This window comes from Bombyx mori, chromosome 12 (assembly GCF_030269925.1).
Source record: "Bombyx mori chromosome 12, ASM3026992v2".
NCBI classification, from domain to species: domain Eukaryota; kingdom Metazoa; phylum Arthropoda; class Insecta; order Lepidoptera; family Bombycidae; genus Bombyx; species Bombyx mori.
Window position 1 is genome coordinate 4,820,180 of NC_085118.1, and position 19,665 is coordinate 4,839,844.

At 36.0% G+C, this 19,665-nt stretch overlaps 1 protein-coding gene across 1 annotated transcript in view; it reads right to left on the minus strand.

The window, feature by feature from the left end:
• Sap-r (saposin-related) overlaps positions 1-19,665 on the minus strand; it is a 42,303-nt gene that overhangs the window by 2,925 nt on the left and 19,713 nt on the right. The window contains 12 exon segments of the mRNA NM_001043366.1: positions 3,381-3,527; positions 5,028-5,167; positions 6,017-6,209; positions 8,076-8,206; positions 8,967-9,273; positions 10,525-10,662; positions 12,587-12,721; positions 13,851-14,018; positions 14,826-15,049; positions 16,423-16,520; positions 18,156-18,352; positions 18,661-18,774. Coding sequence (NP_001036831.1) covers positions 3,384-3,527; positions 5,028-5,167; positions 6,017-6,209; positions 8,076-8,206; positions 8,967-9,273; positions 10,525-10,662; positions 12,587-12,721; positions 13,851-14,018; positions 14,826-15,049; positions 16,423-16,520; positions 18,156-18,352; positions 18,661-18,774 — 1,989 coding nt within the window. The 3' untranslated portion in view covers positions 3,381-3,383.

Below are 19,665 nucleotides of genomic sequence, written 5' to 3' on the forward strand. Positions count from 1 at the left end.
TCTGTTTCGTAATCGGGGTTGAAAATTTGGAGAACAGGCGATCCACATAGTATCTTCTTTAGTTCAATAAAAACCTTTTCACATTCATCGTCAAAATTGAACTCGGCATCATTCTTCAAAAGATTCGTTAATGGTTTTGCGATCAAAGAGTAGTTTGTTACAAACTTTCTAAAATATCCAGTGAGTCCGAGAAATGATTGTAGTGATTTTACATTGTGTGGTATTTTGAATTTAGACACCGCGGCAATCTTTTCTTTTGATGGCCGAACCTCATTATCTTTGATGACATAGCCCAGATACTCTATTTCTTTTTTCATGAAATGACATTTCTTGTAGTTAAACTGTAAACCAAATTCTGCAGCTCTTTTAAATACCTTTTCTAACTTTATCAGTCCTTCTTCTTCTGTCTTTGCTGGAACAATAAGATCATCGAGATATGCCAGGACAGTGCTATCTGAGATAAGATCTTGAAAGATATTATTAATAAATCTTTGAAATACAGATGGCGCTGTGCAGAGACCGAAGGGCATTTTAAGAAATTCGTATTGGCCTTGGGGCGTAACAAACGACGTATACTTTCTGCTGTCTTTATGGACGTTAACGTGCATGAATCCATTTTTCAAATCTAATGATGAGTACACTTTCGCTTCCTTTAGTTTGTCTATTTGGTCTTCGATCAGTGGTAATGGGAACCGGTCTTTTATTATCTTCTTATTCAGTCTTCGGTAGTCTACGCATAGTCGGTAAGTTCCATCTTTCTTATTAGCTAGTACCACAGGGCTTGCGTAGTCAGATTTGCTTGGTTGTATTATCTCTTTTTCTATCCATTCTTTTATCTGTTCATTAACCGTCTTCATTTCCAGGGGTGAAAGTCGTCGCGGATTTTGATGTATTGGTTCGTCGTCGGTAAGTATAATCTTCATTTCAACGTTACTTTCTCTCTTTACTTTGTTAGGTTTATATTCTTCTACTATTTTTCTAATTTTCTCTGAATTTTCTGATTTAATTGTATCATTTTCATTGTAGATATTTTTCTCTTCAGTTAATAGCGTGAGATATACAATTTTTTCAACAAAAATCCCATTCGCAGTAAAATTAACTTCAAATTCTCTCAATATAGGGTTTCCCAAAATCACATTTATAGGTATGTCATTATCTTGGACAATATATAATGTTATATCAGCGTAACAATCATCTATTTGTAATCTTGCATTAAAGATTCCTTTTGTATATACCTCCTTTTCAGCTATACCTGTCAAGCATATCTTAGAGTTATTTTGATTATTCAATGCGTCTTTCGTAATCCTTTCAGCTTCAGTCATCCTAATCAAATTAACATCGCTTCCTGTGTCTATTAGCGCTATCATTTCTGTTTCATTAATCTTTATCTTCTTGTAGGGAACTTTCTCTTCTTCACTTTTATTTAGAATGTTCAGAGTCTTCTTGATTTTATTACTTGTACAGTCTGTAGATTTGTGGCCAAACTCGTTACATTTAAAACATTTTATTCCTTTTGGACAGGCAGGTGCTTGATGGTCCAAGTCGCCACAGTTGAAACACCTTTTCACATGAGTCTTCTTATGGGTTATGTGACTTGCAGACGACTGGCCAGAATGAAAAGGTCTAGCAGACATCTTCTTCCTAAATTCACTATAGATGTCCAACTTCTTTCGAAATTCTTTTATGTCTGCTGCACCGTACAGAATTGCTTTATTGGCTTCAATGTCACGAATGCCATCTATGACGTATTCTATTAGCGCAGTGACCTCAACTTTACCATGTAGGGCTAACTCTTTCATCGACAAGAAGTATTGTTGATATGTCTCGTCATTCTTCATTTTACGCGAAGCAAGTTTTTTGTGTACAACTGCGCTGTTAATTTTGGGACCGAACTCTTCTTTAAGAGCATTCTTCAAGGTTGCGTAGTCTTTTATCCTTCCCATAGATCGTAAGAAAAGCTTGGCAGTTCCATCTAAGAGTCTTTTTGCGTAAATCAATTTTTCGACTTTAGTCCAATTCATGATCTGTGCCACGTCTTCGAATTCGTCAAGAAATGTCTCAATCGGGTAGGTGTCATCTCCGGTAAATATGTTCATCGACTTCTCCAAGTCTTTGAATGAAATATGCACGTCTACTTCCTGTTCCTCACCTTCGGCATCTTGTAAGTCTTTTTTCGGCGGCATCGTGATGCTTGTATTAATCTTAACTTCTTTAGGGATCTACTTCTAATCTTAGGGCAAAACGATGGTCTTCCTGGACTTATTAAAGTTTTATTATATCTTCAACATCAGAAAATGGACGAAAATTATCACATCAACACATCATCAAAAACTATAATTTCCGTACTTTTTTGTAGTGTGGCAACATTTTTCACCAGTGTGTCGGTAAAACAATTCTTCACCTGAAGTTATCAAATTTGAATGATTCAACGTTTTTCGTCTTCAGTCTTCGATCCACTTCAAATTAATATTTTAGCCAATCCCGGACGAGCCCCCAAAAGATGTAGGATGGCGGAATAACGAGAAATGGATCTCACCTTATTTATTTTTTATTTTTTACACAAAGAAACAACAACATATCACTTTTACATCTTACCACCACCACACACACTAATCTTTTTTTTCTGACTACCTACTGACTTTGACAGACCATCCACAAATTGGGGTTGTCAGATTTAAATAAAATTAAATTCTAAAAAATACTCCACATATATATATATATATATATATGTGGAGTATTTTTTAGAATTTAATTTTATATATATATATATATATATGTGGAGTATTTTTTAGAATTTAATTTTATTTAAATAGTTTATATTAGTATATATATATATGTATATCTATACTAATATATAAACTTACAGTGGTTTTTACGGAGGTTCCGTTATAACTACTGAACTTGACAAGCCCGACTTGAAACTTGGTATCCATGTAGAAAATATAATATGTACTTAATGGATAGGCTAATAATATTTATATGAGTGTTGGACTCTCTAATAATAATGACAATAAATATTAATGTTAATTTTAAGTACGGCTAGTATTTTCATAAATATACATACAAATACACAATGTAATAATAACTATTAATAATTTTTCTTTTTTACACATAAAAAAAGCAATTTACATATAAAACATATTTAAAATACCTTTGAAACATAATATACAATTGAAGTAAATACCGATTTCAGAATCTACCTTTTAACTATTTTTATACTTTTGTATTTTTTTAAATATAGTTTTATTTATGGTAGGCAGCGGCTTGGCTCTGCCCCTGGCATTGCTGACGTCCATGAGCGACGGTGACCACTTACCATCAGGTGGGCCGTACGCCTACGAAGGTAACAAAAAAAAAAAAAGTTTATAAACAATACTAACGCGTTAGTTCCTCTTCTCGCGGTACATGCGCACGTATGCGGTTTCGGTCCGACCACAAAATCCGATCCTCTGGCAGACGCCCTTCGCGCCAAACTCTTCGATGAGGTGAATGATGCTTTCGCCGTAAATCTCCAGCATTGCGTGACACTGAAAAATAAAGCGTTTGCTGAAAAGTGTACTTATAATAATATGTATTAATGTATTATTGAATTCACATCAAAATAAAGTTTAGCCCAGTAAAACTATAGCCCCAAACCGAGTTGCTCTATAAAGATAAACAACATTTAAAGCTATTGCTTCACCTTTTTTTTATGTTTTTTTATATTTCAAAATTCAAAAATGTTTTAATATTTCTAATTTTTCTTCTAATGTTTCAAATATTCAAAACACCATTTATGTCACCTGTATATCATATTATAACCTCTTTTAAGATTTATGTCATAAATCATATATAAGTTACATAGTATGTAACATTAACGACTACACAGATAGCACGCATGTATCCTGTGAGAGTGAAGATAGTAATCGTCACAATAGGGGCGACTCCTCACGTGCATGCTTAAAGCGAAATTTCGCTTAATACGACATTTTGCAATTAAAGGTGCCTTTTATTTGATATTCGTACGAATAATTCAATGTTTTTAATTCGATTCGTTCAATTTCGTTTACTCCATTCAAATAGCTGAAGAAGTTTTGTTTTGGTATAATATTTTTTTCCAACATTAAATGCCTCTCGTGTAAAGTTAGAAAAGTCGCTTAAGCTTAATATTGTTTCAACCCTCGATATGTAAATATGTGGCATCGATTCCGATTGAGAGATACGGAAACTTGATGACAAATACCCGTTCTATGAAGCGAAGTTTCCCTAAAAACACATGGCACGGCTTTTTCTTCAGATGCATTTACGAAGAAAATCGAAATCGACTCAAACAAATCATCAACGCGAACGGTTCACGGTTCGCAGTTTCGTGAAGCGTCACGGATCACTCATCCCTTTCTAGCGTCCGAGTTAGAGAGAGATAAAGAGATATGGCGAACTCGCTCAGATTCAGTTCGTAGTTGTTTTCTTTCGTCTGTTAACGCACACGAATCCATCTCTCACTCTCTCTCTGTGAAACTTTGTACCCCTTTTTACGAAAATTGCGCGATCGGAGGAGTATGAGATTCCCCACGTTTATAATTTATATAGAGAAGGAGTGCAGAATGCTAATTTTTTTTTAATTATGCTAAAAAATACATTAAATCAATAAGAAAAACATTACACCACCACTACCATGTATTTGACACATCCACGCATATATACTCTTTTTGGTTATTGTTAGTTTGTGGTCAAATGGAGAATAGATTAATATTTAAGTCTTTAATATTATTTGTCTATAGTGTAGCCTTAGCAAAATTTGTGGAAGTATAATATTTCACAATAGAACCTTAATAAGGTTAAAATTTATAATTTAAATTAATTATGGTCGAATTTCGGCCACTAGGCGTCCGCTAATTATACATAGACTTACATTTAAACCTTATTGTTTCTTAGGCTGAGTTCATTATGATTATATCGGTAGGAGTCATATTTGCGTGACTCACGTACCTTACCTACGATAATAATTACTCGAGCTGCAAGTGATTTTGAACGCTATAAACACGTACCTGAGCGTTGTATTTGGCGGGCAAAAGTCCACACGACTTCTCGATGATGTGCACGATGTTGCGGTCGAGCTTCTCGTTTTTGAGGACCTTCTTCACGGCCATCACCACTGTCTCGCAGACGGCGCAGTCGAGGATGTCTTCTATACGAAATTAAATTATATATTAGCATCGGAGGATTAAGCTAATAGATAATTCAAAGGTCAATTAAATTATATATTAGCATCGGAGGATTTAGCTAATAGATAATCCAAAGGACAATTAAATTATATATTAGCATCGGAGAATTAAGCTAATAGTCAATCCAAAGGCCTTTTTATGCGGTTATGTTTTTGTGTCCTTGTGAACGATTATCGTCAATTACCACCGTAAGGTGACGGTCATAGTCCATTTTGAGTCATGAGGTTGAAGGCTCATTTGCCTCTCACTATAAGTCTCGTACGCTTCAGAATCATTTCGGAAGTGGAACTGGCCATAGCTGGGTTACCACAAACAAAACACTAAACTAATGTTTTATAAAACATGTTTATTGGTGGTTTTGTTGAGTTACTATTTTGTGAAGACGCAATGTAACGCAGTCTAAATTTAATTGCGTTGTGTGAAATATAAAGAACATGCAACTTTTCTGACATGACTTTCGCAATTGGTCCCAATATAATCTATATAAGATACAGGGTGCTATTTTTTGATTAAATATATTTTGTAGGTAATTTAATGATGTTTTATTATAGTTTCGCAATTAATCTTCTTTCGTTAAAGATTTACGAGCAGAATTGGGTTCGATTTTATGGATTACACGTTATTAAATTTAGAATTTCGCATTATTTGCAATGATAGGTTTAGTATAAGACCATGTTCGGTCTTTAGTACCGACCTGGATATTATTTAAGATTGTATTTAAATTATATACAATTTCTAGTGAAATACAACGCACCACGATCGTCGATCACTTAATAATGATGAAAGCACAAGAAAAAAAAGAAAACAATTACTTTTTATTTTATTAATTTTCAGTGATTCTGGTTTGCATAATTTCAATTCTTCGCAGACTTCGCTCGGGTCCAATTCTTGAGCGAGGAGAGAGATGACTAAATCCGCGTATTTCTCAACGAACTGGTCGCACTCAGCGCTGACCGACTTCGGCATGTGTTTGCATATGCCGTGAACAGCTTTCTTGATTTCGTCCTATTCAAATTATGTAAACAATGTTAATTATGTAACTTAAAAATACAAAATGAAATTAAATAAGGTGACTGGTGGTAGGACCTCTTGTGAGTTCGTGCGGGTAGGTACCACCACCCTGCCTATTTCTGCCGTGAAGCAGTAATGCGTTTCGATTTGAAGGGTGGGGCAGCCGTCGTAACTATACTGAGACCTTAGAACTTATATCTCAAGGTGGGTGGCGCATTTACATCGTAGATGTCTATGGGCTCCAGTAACCACTTAGCACCAGGTGGGCTGTGAGCTCGTCCACCAGTTTAAGCAAAAAACAAAAACAAAAGGTGAACGATCTAAAACAAAAAAATCCTAGTCTACCCTAGTACTATTTAAGTTTGTTGTATTGTGAAATTTAAAGAGTAATGTTACAGCATAGATCGTTATTGCTGTCCGCTGACTGAATATAAATAGATAACTGATTATTGGGACCCTTGTCTATGGATAAACAATAATTCAGTATAGTATTAAAATCTATATATTAATACGTGAAGCAAAAACTTTGTACCTCTTTTTATAAAAATTGCACAGACAGAAGAGTATGAAATTTCCCACACTTATAGAGAATATAGAGAAGGAGTGCAGAATGTTAATATTTCTTCAAATTATGGATAAAAATACACCAAATCCATAAATAAAACATTACAGTGTTGTTGACACAACACATATACACATATATACTCTGTGTTTATTGTCAAACTTTTGTTATTATTTAAAGTCTGTGGTCAAATTGTTTTATTGTGTGGATTAATATAGTTTTTAAAATTATTTGTCTATAGTGTAGTCTTGGCGAAATCTGTGATTATAGAAGTATAATAAATAGTATTTGATAATAGAACCATAACAATGTTCAAACTTATAATTTCCATTAATTGTAGTCGAATTTTGACTACTGGGGCACCACTAGTACATATTATTAGTTGTTATAAAGTTCATAAAGTAATTTGTCACATTTAATGTAAAAAAGTATGTGAAAACTAATTAAATACATATTTACAAATTATTTTTATTATGATCAATAGAACAGTTTAATAAGATTCGATACAAATATAAATTTCGAACACGCAAGCACAGGTTTTGAGAATTATAATATGTAACTCAATTAACTACCTAATTATTAATTAATTAATATAATATGTCATACGATTCCGATATTATTTAAATGGCTTTCTATTCCGCGAGTAACCGATATTAATTAAAAGGTTTAATCTTGCACTATATTATTTTCGATGTCACTTGACCACAAAAACTGTAACATATTCCAGATATTGGGTATAATATACTAACTAGTTTTTATGAGATTTACTTATTCGTATTGTTTTGACATTATTAGATTACGACTCGGGTAGGGATGTATGGTTATTGAGGACCGTGGTCAACATGAAGTGCCTGGTCCTTGAGGTATAATTCCACTATGCTGAACAGAATATTTGGACTGCTTCGTGACACAGAGTTAGGTCAGGTTGTACCGGTAATTCGTATCTTTTTTTATTGCTTAGATGTGTGAACGAGCTCACAGCCCACCTGGTGTTGAGTGGTCACTGGAGCCCATAGACATCTACAAAGTAAATGCGCCACCCACATTGAGATATAAGTCTAAGGTCTCAGTATAGATACAACAGCTGCCCCGCCCTTCAAACCGAAACGCATTGCTGCTTCACGGTAGAAATAGGTAGGGTGGTGGTTGGTGCCTACCCGTGCAGACTCACAAGAGGTCCTACCACCAGTAAAAGCTAAAGTAAGTAACCAGTAAACTAGAATGTTTGGACTCCTTCATGACACAGTGTTAGGTCAGGTTGTAGCGGTGATCTCATGTATCGTAGGGACGACACTTACGTCGTTATGTTTGTCTTTTATTTGGTCGTCGATTTCCTTCAGGACGAATTCGCAAAGAACACAGACGTTGCTCTGAGACTTGTGCGAGACGCGGCGACCGTTCACCGTGTCGTCCAGGATCTCGTTCGTTTCTGAAATAATAAAGCGATTTTTGAAGTGAAAACTTCTTTAGAATCGTTGTGATTTCAAACCGGATGCAACGGAAAAAACGACAGGTAAGAGACACAAATACGAAAATGTGTAGGATGAAGCCAGCAAAGAATGAGACAGAAATATACATACTATTTAATACAGCGCCATCTGTGAGATTTTTTAATACTAACGTGTGTATGAAAGCTCTTGTAGTGAATTTTAATTTAGGATTATACGTGAAATTAAAATATCAATTCACAGAGGGCGCTACCTTACAATTATTTACTAATGACAAAATTTTACATATCTTTAAGACGTTTAGGATAATTGTATTTTAATTTTGGAAGGTTTCACTTCTACCACGTGTGAATTGCACACATTTTGTTTTTTATTTATTGTCAACTTTACCATTATTGTAATGCAAAAAGTATTGTTTATTTTGAAGTTAAATGATTAAATTTGATTTGTTAATTTTGATAATTTTTATTAATAAAGAAAATAATTCGAGGTTAGACTTTTGAAACTCCTTTATTTACCTACATAAGAGTCATATTTTGCTTACTACTTTAGTTTTACGACCGCATGTTATAAGCGTTTTGTAATCTGCCATGTTAAATTTTTTGTTTGTTTGTTTGTTTGTAAACTATTCGTTCGCAACACAAGGTTTATTCGTATATGCCATAAAAGTCATAGTATGATGGGTGGTATGCGTCTATTTTACGGATACGTTAATGTTCTATATAATTGTAGTAAACTCACCGACGTCACTGAATTCAGAAACCAGCATGTGTTTGGGCAGAAGCGACTTCTTCCTGTGGTTGTTCCTGTCGCCTCTCAATGTCGGCTTCGCGTGGAACTTGTCTATGGACGAGTGGGTCAGCTTGAGGGGATCGTGCAGTTGGTCCCGACACAGCTTCAGGAACACGCAGATCTCCTTCGCGTTCATGTCGGCCACCAGCATCTCGACGAGCTGACTCGAGTACGTGTCCACGAAGTCGATGCACTCGCTCTGCAGTTTCTGGGAGAGCCGCGTGCAGAGACCGTCCAGAGCCTTGCGAATGTTCTCCTGGAACAAACGAATTTCAAATTAAGTTTTAAAAAAAGAACTTAATATTTTAAATTTCAAATATAATTGAATAAGTTCTTAGTTTAAAAGAGTAGGGTTGAAAAATAACAATTATAAAAGTTTTTCCAAATTATATATGTATGTTTAAATATGGACAATCTATATCATAATATGTATATATTTAAAGAGTAGGGTTGAAAAATAACAATTATAAAAGTTTTTCCAAATTATATATGTATGTTTAAATATGGACAATCTATATCATAATATGTATATATTTAAAGAGTAGGGTTGAAAAATAACAATTATAAAAGTTTTTCCAAATTATATATGTATGTTTAAATATGGACAATCTATATCACAATATGTATATATTTAAACGAGCAATTCTTGTATATAAACACTAGCGACACTAGAGCGACCCGCTCTCGCTTCGCTTCGGAAACTGTTATTTATTATTGATTTCTCCACTATTTAATGGATGTTATTATACATATAAACCTTCCTTTTCAATCACTCGTATCTATTAAAAAAAACCGCATCGAAATCCGTTGCGTAGTTTTAAAGATTTAAGCATACATACGGATATAGGGACAGGGAAAGCGACTTTGTTTTATACTATGTAGTAATATGTATAATCTGAACCTCGGAAACGGCTCCAACGATTTTCATAAAATTTAGCATACAGGGGATTTCGGGTGCGATAAATCGATCTAGCTACGATTTATTTTCAGAAAATGTTTTATTCGTGTTTTCAATAATCAACTTTATCGATAATTTTGATTATTTCTTTAAACAGCCAGTTCATATTTTATTATTATTCTGTCGGTAAAATCGAAAATTCATAATTCAATTCAATTCATATCTTATTTAAAATTAATATTATTCATATTTCATAATTTTATCAATATGTAATTCGTATTTCGGTCATTAACTTTATAAATTGCTGTGTATTTGTCTTTAAAAAAAAATACATCGACTTGTATATTGTAAATTAGTGAATTACAACGTTTTTAGTGTTGTGGTATCTGGTATCAGGAATTATAGCTGATATCTATATATTGATATTATAAATAAGGCACGTGCTTGTGAAGAGATTAAATAATTAGTTACGTGCCATCGTTGTATTTCTGCTACGAAGCAAGTTTTTAGTTTGAAGACGATGTCGGGCGTTCAAGAAGTTCAAGCGAAAATCATCAAGAAGTGTATTCAGTGATTCACAAACTACATTTACCATAATATCGTACATACCTCACTACGGTTGTTCTTGAGCACCGATTCTAGTTGTTCAACGGCGAAGAGGCACAGGGGGCAGTTAGATTTTTCAGAATTGACGTCGACTCGGCGGATTTCTTCTGTTTGAGGGCAGATTTGAAGAGCGGGACATACCTGCGGTAATACATGGAAATGTTTAGATGAACACGCGAGTTCAGAGCGCACTTCACGTTAAGCGGTTGCCAGAGTCCGAAAGACTATGCGTAACGTAACGTTACGTTATGAGACGCAACGTTGAAATCAAAATTGTATTCATACTACGGCCGTCCGATCCTTCAAACCGAAACGTATGATAGCTTCTTGCCGAATTGGACAGGTCAATAAAATAAAATAACATAGTCATTTATTGTAGTTTAAGAAACAAATCGGGAGTCGAAGGAATTAGTTAGTCAGGTACAGATTTCGGATTTCTGACAAATACCCGCGAATGGAGTCGCGAGCACGGCACTCATGGCAATAAAATTTAACCGTCTTCGCTAATAATATAGAACAAAATAACCGTTTATTACTGGTGGTAGGACCTCTTGTGAGTCAGCGCGGGTTAGTACCACCGCCCTGTCTATTTCTGCCGTGAAGCAGTAATGCTTTTCGGTTTGAAGGGTGGGGCAGCCGTTGTAACTATACTTGAGACCTTAGAACTTATCTCAAGGTGGGTGGCGCATTTACGTCGTAGATGTATATGGGCTCCAGTAACCACTTAATACCAGGTGTGAGCTCGTCCACCCATCTAAGCAATAAAAAAAAAAAACACTTAACCCCTTGTAACATTTTTGTGACAAATATAAAAAGTCCTAAAAAATTCACAGACTATACTTATTTCCTTTTAACTCCTTGTATCTTCACTGTTACATATCGTACTAAGGAAATAATACATCACGTCACACAGAGATAGCGTTACTATTATGTACTTGAAAGTTCATTTAGATCAAATCGGGCATTGGCCAATTTGGTCAGAAAATAGGATCAGAGGTGCAAATTCCTAAATGCACAGGAGTCTCCCAAACTTTATGTGATAATATGGTGTGGCTCTATGCTGTAATAGGAAAAAGAATTGCTTCAAAGAGTTCTACACCACATAGAGGAATATGATAATATTGGCTCAATGTCACAGATATGTATGTACTCTCTATTTTCCGATTTTCATTATAGTTAATTAAAGGCGATTTATTTTAGAACTTATGATCATGAGTTACAAGGGGTTAACATGTATGTATGTAATTTCACGTTCATGGTTCCGTCCCATATGAGGACAATCCTTGGAGCCTAAAACGGCAAATTCATATTGCAGTGACATTACATTAGCCAGCAATGGAAAACGTCTTTGAATACTGAATATCGGACGTGACAGCTGATTTTATTAATTGTAGTACATTGCGTAGAGCGCAATAATCACCAGTAAGTAAGTACAGTATGTAGTATATAATTCTCGATTGAGATTTTTTTTTGAGCCAATATATTTACAATTCTTATCTAAAATTTCGAATTTAATGATAAAATTGTGTATTTATTTGTTTGTGAATAATGAATGGGCTCGCTCATATTTTATCCGATTAAGTTTTAAATTCGTTCAGTTGTCGTTGAAGCTTTGGAGAATTTCTTATCATAGTACTTTAAAAGTACAGCAGGTGGCGCGAAAATATTTTTTTTTTTATATCAAATATTTGTGAGTCACAGCGAAGCCGTTCGACTAGTTGTCTTTTTTTCCGCTACCTATTCTGATAGCCTTGAGAGACTATATCAGCGTTACCCTTATGGAGGCAGCGGCTTGGCTCTGCCTCTGGCATTGCTGAAGTCCATGGGCGACGGTAACCACTCACCATCAGATGGGCCGTATGTTCGTCTGCCTACAAGGGCAATAAGAAAAAAAGAAAACCCTAGCTTGTAGGTGAGCTCACGGGGCTCAAGCCAGAGGTGTTGCTAACACTGGCCCTAGCAAGAGCAGTGCTTCGCAGAATCTACCACCGGATCGGAAACGCAACCCACTGGGAAGATCCGGCGAGAAACTCAGTCTGTAAAGTTGTGAATAAAGTCAACTCACGCTGGCGGGATCGATTTCTTGAACGAGCAAAGCGATGACGGCGGATCCGTACTGCGTTACGAACTCCTTGCATTCACCGTTGAGGGCGTCGGGCAGCACGTCGCACGCCTCCTCTACTGCGGCCTTCACTTTGTCCTGTCAACAAATATTTTGTAGTCGTCGTGGCCTAAAGGATAAGACGTCCGGTTTATTCGTATCTAGCAACGGTGCAACGGTGTTCGAATCTCGCAGGCGGGTACCAATTTTTCTAATGAAATACGTACTTAACAAATGTTCACGATTGACTTCCACGGTAAAGGAATAATGTAATTACTGGTGGTAAGACCTCTTGTGAGTCCGCGCGGGTGGGTACCACCGCTCTGCCTATTTCTGCCGTGAAGCAGTAATGCGTTTCGGTTTGAAGGGTGGGGCAGCCGTTGTAACTGAACTTGAGACCTTAGAACTTATGTATATCTCAAAGTGTATATCTCAAGGCGCATTTACGTTGTGGATGTCCATGGGCTCCAATAACCACTTAACACCAGGTGGGCTGTGAGCTCGTTCACCCATCTATGCAAAAATAAATAAAATATATATACTATAAATTACTGAACGTAACCAGTGTGAGGTTATTGATCATCATCATCATCATTCTCCTGCCCTTCTTCCAGTCACGTGGGTGCGGCGCAACATGTTTTCTCCTTCCATACTCCTCTATCATATAACATTTCTTCGCTCACTCCCCCTTACACATATACTCTTTCACGCAATCCATCCATCTCTTCTTAGGTATACCTCTTCCACGTGTTGCGTGTGGTGGGCTCCTAAGTTGCGTTTGGTAGGAGCCTAAGAATACCCCCAACCCAAACTTAGCTCATGGGTGTCGTAGAAGGTGACTAAGAGCCAAAACCTGACCGAGGCTAATACAAACTAGGTCCAAGGTTTACAAAAGCATTCCCAAGAAGGGTTGACGACAGGCAGGCGGTCGGTCATAATTTTTTTGCCAAAACTTAAGTGCAACATGAGAATGTGAGGTTATTGACCGTTAAGACAAATATTTAAGACAATTTAGTTTATGTACAAAAAAATAAACAATAAGAAAAGCTCCATCAATACTACTCCAGTCTGATGTCGATTTTCTAAGACGGAAAGCCCACAGTTTATGCGGTGTATAATATAGCTACCGTAGCCCACAGACATCGCGATCGAAATCTCGATTGTATTTAAAACGGTTATCTCAAACCTTCAAACGCGTTGTACCGGTTGACCGTACTGTGAGACTCACCTCGGTCCTGGTGTCGCTGAGTTGCACCTGCAAGTAGTGCAGGAAGTACTGGCAGAACGCGCAGGCGGCCTTGCTCTGCGGCGCCGCTACGAACATGCGCTCGAGGGGGAGCACGGGCACCGCCGCGCTCGCCGGCTCCGCTTGTTTTGCTAACGGTACATGAGCGATCTGGAACGAACAGCCACTGGGGGGTCAGTACCGATATCCCGAACACTGAGCGAGTATGTTTTGTTGCTCTACCTAATCTAAGTAGCCTAAGCAGCTATTCCAATTACAGACGGTTTGGTAGATGAGCTCACGGGGCTCAACATGAGAGGACTTGTTAACACTAGCCTTAGCAAGAGCGGTGGTTCGCTGAATACATCACTGTAAGAAATTGCGGTCCACTGACAAGATCCGGCGAGAAACTCAGTGGGCTGTGCCTATGTGTTAATTAACTCGTCGAGATCGATAACCGGTGGTGCTGGGAGAGTCTAAAAGCACCGAGAGTCGATCCGGAACATTCGACGAGACATGTTTTGGGCGACGGCGTCTTTGCGTCGCTTGGGTCCGATATGTTATTAGCGGCTGACATGATAAGAAGGCAATCGTGTCGCGCGGCTTTTTCAAAGAACCGTTCTGACGCTTTCTTTAGATATTCACGTATCGAACTTGTATTTCATTCATCATCATCATTCATCATGGCAGCGCCGCTCTGAGGCAGTCGTTTTAAATTTATTGCGCGTTATAAATGATTTTGAAGGTACTTTAAAACCTGGCTGTAGTTCGGGCACTATTGTTGTCCATTGGCCAAATACAAAGGTTTTAAAATACGTAATCCTTGATGATCTTACCAAAATTGTGAACCAAATGAAACATTCAACATTTTTCTTTTCTCGAAATCGGATTTTTGTCCTCTGATGATTTTTATAGTTAAGATTTGAATTCGTCTGTTTAAGTCCGTTCACACATTGAGCATTTTTTTTTAAATCTTACCTTTGATTCTTCAGCGCCAATCAATTTAGGTTGCACTTTAACGACCAGTTCCCTGGCCACGAGCGGCGAGATCGGCGCGCTAGTGAGGTTACCGCAGATCCCAATCATTTTGCACGTTTCAGCCGGTTTCAAATCGGACACTAGGAAGTTGTAGATAACCGGGTAGTACTGTTCGGCTAAGTGTAGACATTCGTCCTTGAATTTTCCCGTTTGCTTGCAGAGGCCTGTGTGGAAAATAGTACTATATTTATATAAATGGGAGGAGGGTGGGGTGGTAATGTGAATAAATTTTTTTTTTTTGTTATGCTTCTTTAGACGCGTTATGAAAAATTGATGAGAGTGAAATTTTACGATGCGCGCGCACCGTGACACAAAATTAACAGAAATGAAGTTGCCCACTAAATCGCTCATTACAATACGACCGACGTAACTTGGCGAGTCTGAATATAGCCGCAGGTAAACTTTCGCGCATGTACACTCGTAAAAATAAGTGTTATTAGCATTCATTTTTTAAAGTTAAATATTTATTATTAATAATTTAATATTTAAAAAAATAATAATAATAAAAATAAAGTATAACTTCTTACGCGCGTACATAAGTACACGCACCCTTTTTTTTAAAAGGATTTTTGACCTGGTAACTAAGACCTTTAAGCCATGTCTTATTTTAATTTATATTCTTATTTTTATGAAAAATAATAATGTGGAGTGAAATGAAATGAAGATGATTAATTTGAGACATTTATCAACTGGGATGAAATTAAATGAAATGAGACGATATGGGATGAAATATAATCGCAGTAAAATGGTGGTCATTTACTGAGATTTTTTCAGTGGACTTTTTGGAGGAACCCGGGAAGTTACTTCCAGCAGCTTTGTTTCATTTTCCCACATTTGTGCACTTTCACAGATATTAAACAGTTAATAAACCACCGTTATTACACATTTAAACCTGAAGAAACACTAAATAGACAAAATAAAACAAATCACACAACTTCACTCCTCGCGTTCCCGCCAAAAAGTCAATTTATGTGAATAAAGCAGCGGTGACATAGATAAAAATTTTTGTGAAAAAAGCAGCATAGATAAAAAATATGGCATTCAGTACAATAAGATGATCTTTAAATAGATGTAAAGATAGTGTACTTACTCTATTTAATCTGAAGCAGTTGGGAGGGGTGTTAATGGTATGGGTTGTTATAAAGCAGCGATGTCATAGATAAAAAATATAGCGTTGAATGAATTAAAAAGTGATGCGAAATTGATTTCTATTTTGATTGAGTGGAACTATTATAAATTACAATAAGATAATCTTTAAACGTAAAGACGTTTAAAGAAGCATTGTTGTACAGATCAACACATTAAAGTTTTATTTAAAACAAAAATAAAAAGTTAAATTAGAACTAATTGACATTATAAAATATTTAAAATCGAAAATCAATCAAGTGAGTGATGATATTTTATAAAATTTCAATTGTCTTATTCAGTTTAATTATTTTTCTTCTCCCATAACCGTTATACTAGTTGGAAACAAAGGAATACTAATGAATACAATATTTTGGATCGCGTATCCGAATCGAAAGCCAAAAACAAATACCTTGAAGGACTTTATAGAATTCGAGTTCAGTAGTATTAGCGACGAGAACGTCTCGCAGATGTTTGACCAGCTGTTCGCAAAATTCGCACGGAACATCTCTGTGAACATTAGAAAACCGATTTATAGCGCTATATAGTGCCTATTTCTGCCGTGAAGCAGTAGTGGACGAATTCACAGTCCATCTAGTGTTAAGTGGTTACTGGAGCCCATAGACATCCACAACGTAAATGCGCCACCCGCCTATGAGATATAAGTTCTAAAGTCTCAAGTATAGTTACAACGGCTGCCCCACTCTTCAAACCGAAACGCATTACTGCTTCACGGCAGAAATAAGCAGGGTGGTGATACATAACCGTGTGGACTCACAAAAGGTCCTACCACCAGTAATCCAGTAATTACGCAAATTATAATTTTGCGGGCTTGATTTTTATTACACGATGTTATTCCTTAACTGTGGAAGTGTCTACGTCTATGAGCTCCAGTAACTTAGCCCCAGATGGGATGTGAGCTCATCCACCCATTTAAGGAATAAAAAAAATCTTTTTATCGACTATACACAAAACTCCTGGATGAAAATTCACAATGTCGACAGTACGTATTAAAACGGATTTTGAAGATATTTTGAATGTTTCTCTTAGCACGTAGAACGCCATGACGGGTATCTGGACATATTTTGACCTAAACTTAGGCCAACCAGACGAGATAATAAACGTAAACAAGCGGACCGTTACTGAGTTACATTGCGATAGCGAGGGATTATTATCTCTGTCCTTATCACTCGTATGCGCAGTTATGGCGTCAGTTGGTCTACAACAGCTGTCGTTGTGTGTTTCGTGGTACAGGAAAGCACTGAGTACCGCAGTTGTCAACAAGTTCATACCTGTTTGGATTGCGTTCGAATTTTAAGGACAATTTTTATAGCAATATTGACAACATGATTGATAATACAATAGATAGTTTTATCATAAACACAGCTGACTCGGACTCTTCCGACGAATCATCTTTGTCTAGTACAGATGATAGCGATTAAAATTCGAACTTTGTAATAATTTATTTAAATAAAAATGATTTTTACTCCTGAAACTTTGTTTACATTTTTTATCTCGTCTGGTTGGCCTTACTTTAGAGCCGCATCAATTTATCAATAATCGCCCAAAAATTCTTGAGATGTTTGTTTTTTTCGCAAATATTGTCAAGAAATAACTCAAAAATAATGGGCGACATTCCAGAGAGAAGACAAATGGCAGCCCCACGGTGTCCGATGCGGCCCACTTAATTAAGCATGGTTTCCAGTATAGCGTTTAACGTGTTAAAAGAATATGATATTTTTGGTAGATTAATTCATGAACCAAAGTATTTCCTTAATTATTCCCTATAATAATTATGATGTATCTTGTGTATCAAATTAGGTTTGATACAATTGTTTTTTCTCTTCTCAATTTTAGTAGCAGTGGTAGTACATCTTTCAGTTGTGTACAATATTCTGCCTGTATGAACCAGTAAAAATTCCCTAAAGGATAATTCCTTTATTTTTACCATATAAATATTACTGAAATGTTCTATAGTAAGTTTTTTTTTATTGCTAGATGGGTGGACGAGCTCACAGCCCACCTGGTGTTAAGTTGGAGCCCATAGACATTTACGACGTAAATGCGCCACCCACCTTGAGATATAAGCTCTAAGGTCTCAAGTATAGTTACGTATATATAAGTATATAACTGGATAATACTTACTCGGTCGCAGAATACTGGACCATCTGTTCAGGGAACGTAAACTCATCGTGATTATGGAACTTGTACGAACACTGTCCGCTGACATGGCAGATGCCTTCGGGGTTTAAATCCTTTTTCACGGCTTCCAAAATGTTCTCGTAGTATTTGAATATCAGCATCGAACAAGAGTCGGATAATGAGTCCATGTTGCGGCATACCTTGAATTGAATATACATAATTATCTCAATTTAATAATTTAAGTATGTTTGGATTTTAAAATACACACAGTGGTAAATTTTCATTAAAACTTTTTTTATGTATGAATTATGTAGAAGAGAAACTACACGTTCATAGTTCAGAAATTTAATCGCTCTACGGGACATAAACTATAAATTTTTATATTTTTTTATTCAAAATATTTCACCAATATATTACCCTCAAACTGTGAAGGATAACAAACACACGACTCACAAACTAGAAGGATTGCATTTCATTTTAGTTAATATTGTTTTTTTTTTTAAGTTACCTGCAGGAGTCCCACTAAAAAGTCTTCATACTTGGTCTCGTCAAACTTCTTCCTGACAACACCGACGGTCTTCTGACAATTGTAACAACCGGCCCTTAGTTCTCTTTGGGCGTTCTGTGTACAAATTTTCGAAATAAATACATGTGTATATTGTTCAATAAAATTTTTTTTTGTTGATTCTAATTTAATCGACAAGAAATTCAGACTTCACTGAGTCCTTGGAATTTTGTGTGGCAGTTGATTCGGTGCTCATTTGCCTAAGAAAAAAAAAATTCGTCTCCACACAAGATCAAATGTGTGGTGTCCCAAATGACTAATTAAATATTTGCATAGCTGCATTATTATAAATTTACATATTCCGCAAAAAATGATTAATTTGAATATGGTTTTCTGGTTTATTTTGGTTTTTAAGTGATTTATGGTATCTTCTAGCTCTTCCCATCAATAAACATATGGCATGTCCAATAGTAACTAAAGAGGTTTATTTCCCGCAATTTGAACTAAAAAAGAAATTCATTTATTTATTATACATTGGATTTTGTATACAAGGCAATATCTACAAGTTAGTAGTGGCAGTACTAAAATTCTCTACTAAGTTGATGCCGAAAAAACCTATTTAAGTATTTTAGTTTTTAAATCAAAATTTAAATAGGAATCGTACAATATGCTATCTAATTTTTATTAAACTAATATCTGTTTCTTTTAATCCACAGACTTCCAACCACCCACCTGCACGCTAAATGTTATGGGTAGGTCACGACTACGGGTAGTGATTTTGCAGTAATTTGTTAATTTACGTATTTTTTTACTTATGATAGTAAACACATTCTTTTATAGTGTAAATGACATACAGGAGTATTATTACCCCTCGAATAAGCCTATTTTATCGCAGTGAAACCCAAACTTTTACTGATATGATGTTTTTTATACATACGTAGAGAAATTTCATTAAAAAAAAAACAAAATGGCTGCCATTTATCGTGGAGGCGGGTTGGACCCAAGTTT